This window comes from Acipenser ruthenus, chromosome 8 (genome assembly GCF_902713425.1).
Source record: "Acipenser ruthenus chromosome 8, fAciRut3.2 maternal haplotype, whole genome shotgun sequence".
NCBI lineage: Eukaryota > Metazoa > Chordata > Actinopteri > Acipenseriformes > Acipenseridae > Acipenser > Acipenser ruthenus.
In genome coordinates, this window is record NC_081196.1 from 60043224 (window position 1) to 60056981 (window position 13758).

At 36.9% G+C, this 13758-nt stretch overlaps 1 protein-coding gene across 2 annotated transcripts in view; it reads left to right on the plus strand.

The window, feature by feature from the left end:
• The first annotated feature begins 7597 nt into the window (after positions 1 to 7597).
• LOC117406625 (A-kinase anchor protein 11) overlaps positions 7598 to 13758 on the plus strand; it is a 36159-nt gene continuing 29998 nt past the window's right edge. For both annotated transcript variants that reach the window (XM_034010788.3, XM_034010790.3), the window contains exons 1-2: positions 7598 to 7698; positions 13621 to 13720. In XM_034010788.3, coding sequence (XP_033866679.3) covers positions 13658 to 13720 — 63 coding nt within the window. In that variant the 5' untranslated portion in view covers positions 7598 to 7698; positions 13621 to 13657. The remainder of the gene's footprint in view (positions 7699 to 13620; positions 13721 to 13758) is intronic.

A 13758-nucleotide genomic window follows, 5' to 3' on the forward strand; every position in this document is an offset into this window, starting at 1 on the left:
ATCCAGTACCTTTATAGGTTTAACAGCATTAGTACTTCAATACAATAATACGAATATGGTTATTATATATTTAGCTCTTGGGCTATAAAATGCAAAAAGCTAAAAAACGCCCACCACTAAATTCTAGAACATTCTATATATATATATATATATATATATATATATATATATATATATATATATATATATATATATATATATATATATATATATATCACTCTCTTAAGACTAAAACAGAATTTATATACCTTATAGCAATGCATCAACATAAAAGAGATATTAAATTCAAATATATGCTTACATTCCAATATATGGAAGTGTAGTGTAGGATATATTGAAAAATAAGAACTGTCTTCAGAAGGCAGAGACTTGTGAATACGACCAAACAGCAATCAGTTTTTCAGAGATCCTCAGAGCATGGATCACATCAGCTTGTAGTTAGCAAGTCGCGTGATACTTGACTGGGGTTTTACCTTGGTTTTTATAGGCTTTTCCCTCCATTGAATATATCAGAAGTCCCAAGTAAATCTAATCATCACTCGGCCTTGACATTTCTTATCTTTAAGTTAATGATTCATTCTAGAGGGATCTGGTTAACTCCTTTTTCAAAACTGATTGAATATAACTTCTTGCCAAAAAATATTGGCATGATTTCATAGCTCTCTTTTTCCTACTCCTTTTTCTAAAAAGTCAGGTGGACCAAAGTTCACAGAATCCTTGCTATAATACAAGTATATGTGTATATATGAGAGATGTTTTTAATATGTAAAACTAGCTCTATTTGATTACATTTAGCTGAGTCAAAAATATATGTCCCTCCTAGCCGCATATTATGTTGCCTTTTCAGTGTGTTGTCAATGGGCCAGTTTAACATCATATACAAATGTGTGTATTTGACAAAGAGTGTAGGGGTTTATCATAAGCCTTTGAATAAGACCACTAAGCATACAGTGGCAAGTCAGTTATTTTCATTTAAATTCAAGCTATAATAAATATGTTAAGTATAATAGCCTTATATTAACTTGTACCATGGTTGGACCAAGCCTGACCTCTCTCTCTCTCTCTGTTTCTAAAAGTTGCCTGCACAAGCAGGATTCAGACACCCTTGCCAAGACTATTGTTTTGATTAATATGAAACACCATTGTAAGCACTTCTCCAAATTCACAGCATGAAATCAGTTTTCTCCCAAGAAAGTCGCTGCTTATTTGATAAGGACTGTGACTGGACACAACTCCCCTAATTCGTGGAATGCTCCCTTCTGCTACGAGGTTTTCTTATTACAGAAAGACCTTGGATTCAAAACTGTGGACTACAAGTAAATCTCACTTTGACTGCCAAAAAGAACCTTCCATATCTAACACTGCTCTGCTTGCAAGCAGATAAGGGCAAGGCTATTTTTCTGTAGATTTATTGTGTACTAAAATTATTGAATAGTTTACACTTTATTTGTCTAATATTCCAACATAACAGTTCCTGTTTTTTTATTGCAGGAAAACCTTTATATAAACATTTATATTCTTTAATTTAATGGATATTGTGATGTCTAAAAGATTTTTTATTTAGTTGGAGAAAGAAAATGAAGTAATTCTTAAATTGATTAAATGAAATGCTCGCTCCTGTGTAGGCCAGGGGTGGTCAAACCCAGTCCTAGGGGCCAAAGACGGTCCTACAAAACTTCAGACCTGGTTTGAAATTCCCAGCTAGGCCACAGCCACTGACAGGTTGTGTTGAACTACTGAAATACATTATACTGTAGATATACAATGTGATTCATTAACAGTGCACCATAGGAAAAGACTACATTATTACAGAACATGGGATTTTCACACCTACCTAAATAACACAGCTGAGAGGACTAGGCTCCCCTAACTTGATGCCCTTGGATTAATGCTTGTTGAGCCGCCTGAAGTCAAAAACATACACTGAAAACCCCAGAAACACTACAGAACACTGCAGGGCTAAATTGGGACAGAATGTGCACAAATCACACACAACATTCCTAGCAAAAACAAAATATCCTAACCTACTGAAATCCAGTGACGAATCTCAAACTGCTTATGTTCAATTACAGTTTATAAGAAGAACATTGAATTAGTTTGTTCATGAGGTTGTAATTGAAAGGCAGACATTTGAAGGTATCTAAATAAAAATAAAAAACCCATCAGCTCCAGGACTCAAAAGTTTCAAAAGAAGACATTGTACTGAATTTGCTGAAAAGGTAAGTTCTGGAGATGGGTGATTAGGACCACATCATTCAAAGACACTGAGGGAACACTGAAAGTGAAGTGAACACATGTTCTGGTGAATGGCTTTGTCTGTGTTCTTTTAGTTTGATCTCAGGATTGCATCATTACCTCATTAAGAAGTGAATCATACTGAAGGTATTCCCCTGTTTCACTTACACCACCCCTAACACCCCCAAAAAAACTTAAATAATTCTCAGGATGAAAATGTATTTCATTTAATGTATGTACAGTACATATATATATGTGTGTGTGTGTGTGTGTGTGTGTGTGTGTGTAATATATTGTAACGGTGAGTGGAAATAAGGAGCCAGACGACCACAGCAAGATCTTGTTCACCAGATTATTCAGCAAGGGTCAGCACACAACACAGCCCACTTCCCCTTTATACACAAAACCCAGCGAAAACATGTAACATGTAGACATAACAAGACACATTCTTGGACCCCACAAATAGAACGAGGCACAAACACAACACAATTGGAGAACATTCACAAGCACACTGGTGCCATGACTCGATCACGCTCCCCCTCACCATACAGGTGCACTCGCTCACATGCACAGGCACTCAGGACATAGACAAAACATGGAACAGCAACACAAAACGATACAACACACAACACATAGTACACATAGCAATATATACATGTAAAAACACACACCATGCAGAAAAAACTATAAATGGATGACATTTTTGTTTTTCAGAGCGCTTTAAGATACCAAAAACAGCTGCTTCAGGTTAGTGAGATATTCTACAGACCAGGGGTGGGCAATTCCAGTCCTGGAGGGCCGGTGTCCCTCCTGGTTTTTGTTCCAACTGTGCTCTAAATTACTTAATTAGACCAATTGGTAAGAATTGAAATGACATACCTTGAGGGGGATGGGTTAATCACATGGTTATGCTACTACAACTGTTGTCAAGGAAGCTCACAACAGTGTATATTTATTGCGAGGAGAGAGAGAGAGAGAGAGAGAGAGAGAGAGAGAGAGAGAGAGAGAGAGAGAGAGAGAGAGAGAGAGAGAGAAATGGAAACACCAATGTAAAGCCACTTAATAGGGCGTTGGGCCACTATGGTATCCTGCTCTGTGGAGTTCTCTATGAGGCGCCGTTAGGGACATAATTTAAACTGACACCTCATACACTACACACTGAAATTGCATGCGGTACACACTGAAATCTCATACACTACATAGTGAAATCGCATACACTACATGGTGAAATCGCATACACTACATGGTGAAATCGCATACACTACATGGTGAAATCTCATACACTACATGGTGAAATCGCATACACTATATGGTGAAATCGTATACACTACATGGTGAAATCGTATACACTACATGGTGAAATCGCATACACTACATGGTGAAATCGTATACACTACATGGTGAAATCGCATACACTACATGGTGAAATCGCATACACTACATGGTGAAATCGCATACACTACATGGTGAAATCTCATACACTACATGGTGAAATCGCATACACTACATGGTGAAATCGTATACACTACATGGTGAAATCGTATACACTACATGGTGAAATCGCATACACTACATGGTGAAATCTCATACACTACATGGTGAAATCTCATACACTACATGGTGAAATCGTATACACTACATGGTGAAATCGCATACACTACATGGTGAAATCGTATACACTACATGGTGAAATCGTATACACTACATGGTGAAATCTCATACACTACATGGTGAAATCGCATACACTACATGGTGAAATCTCATACACTACATGGTGAAATCGTATACACTACATGGTGAAATCGCATACACTACATGGTGAAATCTCATACACTACATGGTGAAATCGCATACACTACATGGTGAAATCGTATACACTACATGGTGAAATCGTATACACTACATGGTGAAATCGCATACACTACATGGTGAAATCTCATACACTACATGGTGAAATCTCATACACTACATGGTGAAATCGTATACACTACATGGTGAAATCGCATACACTACATGGTGAAATCGTATACACTACATGGTGAAATCGTATACACTACATGGTGAAATCTCATACACTACATGGTGAAATCGTATACACTACATGGTGAAATCTCATACACTACATGGTGAAATCGCATACACTACATGGTGAAATCGCATACACTACATGGTGAAATCGCATACACTACATGGTGAAATCGCATACACTACATGGTGAAATCGTATACACTACATGGTGAAATCTCATACACTACATGGTGAAATCGCATACACTACATGGTGAAATCGCATACACTACATGGTGAAATCGCATACACTACATGGTGAAATCGCATACACTACATGGTGAAATCTCATACACTACATGGTGAAATCGCATACACTACATGGTGAAATCGTATACACTACATGGTGAAATCGTATACACTACATGGTGAAATCGCATACACTACATGGTGAAATCTCATACACTACATGGTGAAATCTCATACACTACATGGTGAAATCTCATACACTACATGGTGAAATCGTATACACTACATGGTGAAATCGTATACACTACATGGTGAAATCGCATACACTACATGGTGAAATCTCATACACTACATGGTGAAATCGTATACACTACATGGTGAAATCGTATACACTACATAGTGAAATCGTATACACTACATGGTGAAATCTCATACACTACATGGTGAAATTTCATACACTACATGGTGAAATCGTATACACTACATGGTGAAATCGTATACACTACATGGTGAAATCTCATACACTACATGGTGAAATCTCATACACTACATGGTGAAATCGTATACACTACATGGTGAAATCTCATACACTACATGGTGAAATCTCATACACTACATGGTGAAATCTCATACACTACATGGTGAAATCGCATACACTACATGGTGAAATCTCATACACTACATGGTGAAATCTCATACACTACATGGTGAAATCTCATACACTACATGGTGAAATCACATACACTACATGGTGAAATCGTATACACTACATGGTGAAATCTCATACACTACATGGTGAAATCGTATACACTACATGGTGAAATCGCATACACTACATACTGAAAATTCAAACAAGGTCAGTGACGTCACATCATAAAATACTCTCGCGTCAGGCAACGGAGTTCATTTCAGTTTCACAGGTTGTCAGAATGGAGGGATTGAGGTGAACAGCGGCAGAGCTAATAGAACACATTTTAACTAGACCTGGAATCATAAATACTCTTTCAAATTATTAATAATCACAGTGTATCTTCTTCCAATTATTTAACATTAAGAAACAAAAATGACACAAATACAGTGCAAAACAGACATTTACTATTAGACAATGCTGACATATTTTATTTACACGTCTTTATATATATATATATATATATATATATATATATATATATATATATATTGTAACGTGCACGGGGATAGGCAGCAGTAGGGCTGGTAGGTGACGTAATCGCACACAAAAGACATTGTGTTTGTGTCGTTTTTGTTTCTTAACGTTAAATAATTGGAAGAAGATACACTGTGATTATTAATTTTGTAAACTCGCAACGCTTTAAACATGTTATTCTTATTTCAATCAATATTTTTGGTTAATAACCATTATACAATCCTTTCAATTTGCAAACTTTTTTCTCATGTAACATTGTTCTACGCACCTAGGTGTAGAAACAGAAACACTTCCTATTGAGATCAGAGATTATGAGTTGATGTCTGTTTTTGAATCTCGCCTAAAAAGCCACTTATTTAATTTGCTTTTTTTCCTGCTGTTATTATATTCTTTATTTCTAATTGTGTTAGTATTTTGTAGATCACTTTGTATAAGTCATGGTTGTTTTAGTGTTATTGTATCTGTTTTTCCCTTATTTGTGAAGCGCGTTTAGATATTTGGTTATGAAAGGCGCTATATTATTATTATTATTTATTTATTTATTTATTTATTTATTTATTTATTTCTTAGCAGATGCCCTTATCCAGGGCGACTTACAGTGCTAGTACATTTCAAGAATCACAGTAAAAGTAATAATACAATTAAGAGCAAGATAAAATACAATGACTTCGGTTCTAGCAAGTACAAGTATGACAAAACAGGAGATAAAATCAAGATTATTATTAGTAGTAGTATATATTATTATTGTTTATTTCCACAGACAAGTGCATCATTACCTGTTATTGTGCTGAAATGAAAAGTTATTCAAAAGTAAACAGAAGCCACTGGCATTGTCAAAAGTGCAGAAGTACTATTCAACGTCAACATAACTTTAAACAACACATAGAAAAACATGGTAAGACATTTAAAAACAATATATCTACAACAACTAAATCTCTATGAACCTGCTACACCATGTTTGTTTTATTATTGTCATTGTGAATTTTGTACTTAAGGCTATCATAATGCATATGTAGGCTATATATTATATCGGCAAGTTTTAAAACAAGAAAATATTTACCTTATATAAAGGATAACGTTTCTGGAAGTGTAAAATCAATTTTCTAAATACACATGATAATGGTAACGTGTCCAAACACATTATTATAAACTTAAACACTGGCATGTATTACTGAAAGATACGTATTTGGAAAATAACATAACTGCCAATAAAGAAAATGAAAAGGAAACTGTGCAATTATAACATAACAGGGACAGCTGGAGTGGTCCGGACCATTGTGACTGAGTGTTCCGGACCACGGACCACAGAATGCTACAACCCCTTCTCCCTATGAAACAAACTGTTAATTTCTGAATTGACAGTGGTATGTACAGGGTGTGCTTCAGCCGATGCCCTTTAATCAAGTGCATTTGAAAGAGTATTTATGATTCCAGGTCTAGTTAAAATGTGTTCTATTAGCTCTGCCGCTGTACACCTCAATCCCTCCATTCTGACAACCTGTGAAACTGAAATGAACTCCGTTGCCTGCATGAATGAAAATCGAAAAAATGACCTAATGATGGAACACATGGGGGGAAATAAGAATGTGACACTCTATGAGGATCTTACTGAATTTCCACTAAAGGGGAAGCATCTTCCATAGTACATATTTCATTTATTATGTATCTGATGTATTTGTTTTGCACAGGCAGAAACATACAGTCTATAATTCACGCGAAACCTACTATTTTGTATTTAAACACATATTTGTAAAATACGTTGGCATAGACTATTACTTAATTAGTTACCAATGCAGTTATTAAAAGTCGTTTCAGAAACTATTCTGCCAGACCACATTTTTATTCTTGACATTTGTGTGATTTCACAAACATTAATCCTAGTGACGTCACTGTGCGCCCCCTCCATCGTTGTATCTGTGCTCGACAAGTAGCCTGGCCGCGTTTCAGATTCATTTTTCAGTATCGGTTGTTCCTGTCTGAAGGACTCCCTTGTTTTGTGTATTACGATGAACTGACAGCGGGCTCGGGTCCGACGGCGACACGGTGAGAGTGACAGGCAGCAGTTGAATTGCACAGGGGATACATATGCACGCAGCCTATAGCATGTTGCTCGTTGGTGATTTGAGCTTGTCAATAATCGCATTTGGGGGAAATACTGTCATGTTTTTTTTTTTTCTTCAGGGCCGCGGCCTGAAATGAGATGGGAATATAATATTCTTGAAAACAAGTGTTTTCTTTACAATGTATAAAGAGAAAGCGAATTGGAGGTTTTGTTTAACATGGTCACTACCCAGCTGTATGGTTTGTGTTCATGTACATCTAAAAGATGCATAGTTCAAAGATATAATTTTGTCGCCATTTTCCAATCTGCTTTTGCTGCGACAGACAGTGAGAGTGAGTGTTGTGATGTGTCATCGACATCACACAAGAAGGGTAATGAGGGAGTGGGTTTAGTGATTCGGGAAAGACGAGAAAACACTTTCTCGTTCGCTCGGCCAGGGCTGTTGCAGCGGTGCGCTCGTGTTTTTGTCAGGGAGTTGGCTTTTTAAAATGTTAATATGATCGTTTATTTTTTGTAACTGCAAAACTGATTGTAAACATCGATGAGTTTTGTTTCGTGGAGATGTCGGTGGCCTGTGTTATTGAATCAGTTTTCTGGCAGCGCAGTGACGTTACAGGAAATATATAGATCCTCTAACTGATACTGTATCAATATTACAAGAGGAAACCATGCAAACGCCCACGAGTTTAGAGATGAAGCTGTTGCACAATTTGCACAAAAACAAAAAACTGATATCTACGAATTAACATACCTCTCCTCAATAATTTTTTTTTTTATAATCGGGGATTTGTTTTGATATAAGAATTAAACCAAACATCCTGTTAACAATAGTCCAGACTACAAAGAAGTGATAATATAAATATTTAATATGATAACGTGTACTTATAAACTCACCTAATCTGCATTGAGCATTGTTTATATAGGCATAAGAGCCATATTCAATGCCAATGAAGAATTCTCATCTCATTTGCTGTTTTTCGACCTGGGCTAGTAATAGCCATGAATAATCTCTAAAGAAAACCACAAATTGGTATAGACCTATTTTCTGTTTGGATTTTCTCTTTTATACTTGTTCATATGGGTGACTAGTAATGTTTACTCTGTTATGACAAATTTAATACAAGCTCAGATCTGAGCAAAACAAAAGCAGGTTTTACAAACTGTGAAGCTCAATTGATGTTGAGTTAGGGGGTCCTGAAACGAGTAGAGATTCCTGGTCCTGGGGAATCCTAATTTGACTTTGTTGTGATGTTGGGTTGGGGGGTCCTGAAACGAGTAGAGATTCCTGGTCCTGGGGAATCCTAATTTGACTTTGTTGTGATGTTGGGTTGGGGGGTCCTGAAACGAGTAGAGATTCCTGGTCCTGGGGAATCCTAATTTGACTTTGTTGTGATGTTGGGTTAGGGGGTCCTGAAACGAGTAGAGATTCCTGGTCCTGGGGAATCCTAATTTGACTTTGTTGTGCCCAGTTTGACTTGAGTGTTGTCTTGTCATGATTGGGCTTGTTATTTCTCAGAAAATAGTTATTAGAAAATACTGTTAGCAAATTCTTTGTAATGACCTCAGCTTCTGTTTCTCACATGCACACATCAATTACCTTAACGTGTGACCTATTTTGAGAACTGCTCAATGACTTTGTGTTCGCATGTGTGAAATGCATATGGTTTATCAGGCAGCACACGTAAGCAGTTTATGGAAAACATTGAAAGGTTAAACCCACCCTAGACTGTGGCCACCGGACAAGGTCTGGAATCTTGATGCTTATTTCAAGAGTATTGTATTTCCCCTTCAGCCTAGCCAAAGGCAAGCTTGCTGGTGTTTTTTTTTTACCCCTATTTTGTTGCCAAAAATTAGTAATCTGTGGTGCAGTGCCGAGAATATCAGATGTCTGTGTTGGAAAACATGGATCGAGAATTGATTAGCAGTTTGCTACACATGTGGACTGGCAGAGCTATACTGGTGTTCTTTTCTGAAAAGAGACTAATATTGCAGATAGCAGACTGTTTGGTTCAAATTGCATGTACTGCTTACAATTGATAAGAGACCTTGCGTCTACAAGCTTCTTGTCCAACATTGACTGCAAGCTAACAAGATAACAATGCTGTGGACCAGAAGGGGCCAGGCTCTAAGACTTTTGGGAATACAAAGCATAAAAGGAGCTAAAAGGCTCCCAGGGACTGCCGTTGGACCCAAAGGTTCACAGGGAGAATAAGAGAATGCCACTGGACTCAAAGGGTCTCAGGCAAAACGGAGAGATGGGAACAAGGAAGATGACAAAAACCAGATGTATGGACCTTTTTGGTGCACCACCAGGGGTCTGACGAATGCACTGAGTTCAGAGGTCGTCACACTAGATTATACACACAGACACACACAAAATTAAATATATGGTGACAGAATAATGTGTTGTACCTTTTCTATTGGTTAAGTGTCAGAGAAAGAGGAGGAGAGAGACACCTATGCAGAAGGGTATTTAATGTCGTAAAAGATGTAACATCTGGTAATCGGTTCTATACTTGGACTGGTTTCCCTGCATGTATGAAATAAACTTAACACTGATTAAGAAATGGCATCTGTGCAGTTTCTTAAGAAACATCGATACTCACGTTTTAAGTTACATCAGTCTGTCTTGGGATGCTGCTTCAGAATCGAGCATTTGCATTCTGTCTTGACTCCACTAAACAGACGACAACGTTCAGAAACAAGGTTGGGCAGGTATGTTAGCTAGAGTGGTATCGAAAAGGAGACAGAAAAACATTGTGCTTCCAAAGCCTGGCAGGTCATTCATTTATACTGAAACTTGGAAGGGGATTATTTGGTATTTGTTTCTTTAGGCTTGTATGCTATAGTATGCCTATATCATAGGAATAGTTTCTTAAAACTGTACAAGAAGTTATTAAACATACTGTGTTATTTGACTTTATACAACACAGCCTTCTGCAGTAAAACCTGTAGAATCTGGTGTCGCCTGTGACCAGATCATTGTGCTGTTATTAGACAGTGTGCTGGATTACAGTTACTGTAAAAAACATTAAACACAACAGTGCCTCAACAAAGTGCTTACCTGTTATTAGCATGAGCCTGTTTAAACTGTTCCCGTAGAATGGCATTCACTTGTTCATACTGTACCTGCATGCAGGATTCAGGCGAAAAGTAAAATCACTTGACCCGGATTGATTTACATTGATTTTCGGCAGAAGAGACTTCAGTATCGTGCCGAATTCCAGAATAGATGTTCCGGATTGTAGAGGGTATCACACCATTTATTTCAATATGGATTTTGTCAGGACCCAAAAATCATGCCGAATTATACATTCATGTGGGTTTGTAGAGGGGCTGGATTGGATAGGTTTTACTGTTCTATATTTCCTCGCTAAAATACAGAATAACCAAATCTGTGACGACATTTGGCTAAACATTCTATGCAACAAATTATTGAGGTTCTCAGATTAGTTTATTTACTCATTGGGACCTACAGTACTTCTGTATCAGTGTGCACAGCAGTGCTAATCCATGTGAATCATTCCAGGTTCAAAAGCCAGTACAATATTATGGTTAGGTCTGACTTTAATAGCTTGCTGTGTTGTTTTAAAAAACAAAAAAACAAAACCTGCTGAACCACCAAAATGATGACAGCTAGCAATTATACACGAAACAAAACAAAGCTTTTTTTTCTCCATGCATTTTTGTGAAAGATCAACATATCAGGTCTGTCTAGACTGCACGTGATCTGTAACATTACTTTGAACACAACTACAAAAATGTTCTCTCAAACCACATCAGAAATGTTTGCCTTTATGTTATAAATGCAAAAAAATACTGTGCAGCCTTCAGAAGAATGGAATGGAAATAGTAAAGTCATTTGTTTTTAGTTGAACTTGTCGAGGAAAGATCCAGTAATTGAACATCAAGGGTAAAAACAAAAGCAGAATTTTTTGATGGGAAAATGTAGTCGGCCCTCCCCCACGTAGGGAAAATGACATTACACTACAAACAGAGGACGTTAAAAACAGTATGTACAAAACGATTAAGATAAAGTGAGCTGTGTTGAAATCTCATTGTCTGCTCACACCATGAGAGCTGCCATTAAAAACTGAAAGCATATTTAATGGACTGTTTCCATGCAAACTGTAGGTCACTTCATTCATGCTTGATTATAGTGTAATGCAAGATGGGATTTTAATTGTTGAGTGCTAAAAATAAATAGCAGTACTGCCTAACATAAGTATTGTGCCTCATGATGTGTGATAAAAACATAATCGTGGAATACTGTCAAAGGGATTATAATAAAGTGGTTTAGTCTGTAAGTATTCAGTATGAATGCATGCAAAGTGAAACATTGTTAATGTATTGCATGCCTATCTGAAGTACAAACAATACAATAAAGAAAAACAGGCAGCTCTTGATTGGGCTACAAAACCTTGGGCTATGAATAGGTATGCACCATAACTCCCTAAACATTTGTCTTTGTTGGTTGACTGTTTCCAGTCATATACTGCATCCTATTCATAGCTAAGCCAAGGATGTCCGACTGATGAATTTAGGCTTTACATTACCTCTTTTATTATAAGGCCAAAGCCAATTGGTATTATTTGTTAGATTCAACATTAATCTTAATTATTTAGTGTTTAACTGGTTTCAAAAGCATGCAGTATGCAGTCAACGATTTAGTTCATACAAACTGAGGGTTTTATAAAAATGTTTAGATACCTTTCATAATGTAAGTTTTTAATTCCCTGGCTCTTTAAAAGCCTCCTGTTTGTAGTACAGTTACAGTATACAGTATGGCTCTTAAATTTCTATCACAATGTGGCATATCAATATGCTGCCATCCTTTAACACGGTATTAATCCCATTGATGTTTTGCCTCTAAAACATTGAAAGACACAGTATTAAAATGCTCGTCTAACTTACATTATTTTATTTTAACCAATTGAATATTTAGAGTTACAGTATGAAGAAATGCAGAACAGTTTTGCAATATGCTGAAAATGTGAATGCCCAGTACTGTAGATCTGCATTATAGAATATCACAATGCTCACCTCTAGGTGGCAGGTTTGCTTGCTGATTCTTTATAGAAGTACATTAATGTGACCATATCCACTCTCTGTCTGTATCTGATGTTGACCTTACTTTAATCCATCACTGTAACTTCAGCAATTTCCTTTCACAATACTGTACTGTACAGATGCCTACCATTGTTAAAATTTTTACATTAACATGTTAACATTCGTCTCTCAAACCTTGAGAGGGACCAGTTAAACTATTTGCCCTTCAAAAATATACTGCAATAAAATGCAGTATTTAGACACAGTTTTGTTGCAATTAGTAATAAAAAGAGCATTACGTTACTTGGGCATTTCAGGAATTTAGCAAATCTGTTGCAACTACACACCAAAAAGCTACTTGCTGTAGACATGTTGCGGTGGCAAAACTTCCTTAAGGCCCAGGGGCAGTTTTACCTGGCCTGCCAAAGGCTGTGACTGCCACATGGGTAATGGGATTTGAAGTTCTAAGTTGTCTTATTATTATTATTATTATTATTATTATTATTATTATTATTATGATGATGATGATTTTTCTTAATGTGATGTATGGGTGCAGTCCACACAAAGCTATCGTTTTGTCTGTTCTGTAACACACTGAGGTCTTCAAATCCCCATTAAACTTTTGGAAGTGAGTGCAGCCTGTTACTTCATAAATTGACAGCAATAGTAAAGGCATCATGCTTGTTTTTCAGGCCTAGACAGGAGCTAAACGCAGTATGGGACATCTCATGGGGTTTATGCACGGGTTCCATTTGAAAAGCAAAGGTTTCCTGTGTCTGAGCTCTTTTTAATTCAGTTGGCATTTACTGTATTCTGTGACTCAATTTCTTACTGGCTTTTGAAATTGCCTCTAGGTTATTCGCCCTTGTCAGACCCTACTATTGCCAAATCATGGATGCCTGTTCCAGGATTAGAGGTGTTCCTTTAAAGACCAGAGCATCAGTCAGAAAAGAGGTGAGTGAAACAGGATACTTATTTTACTGTACAAATAT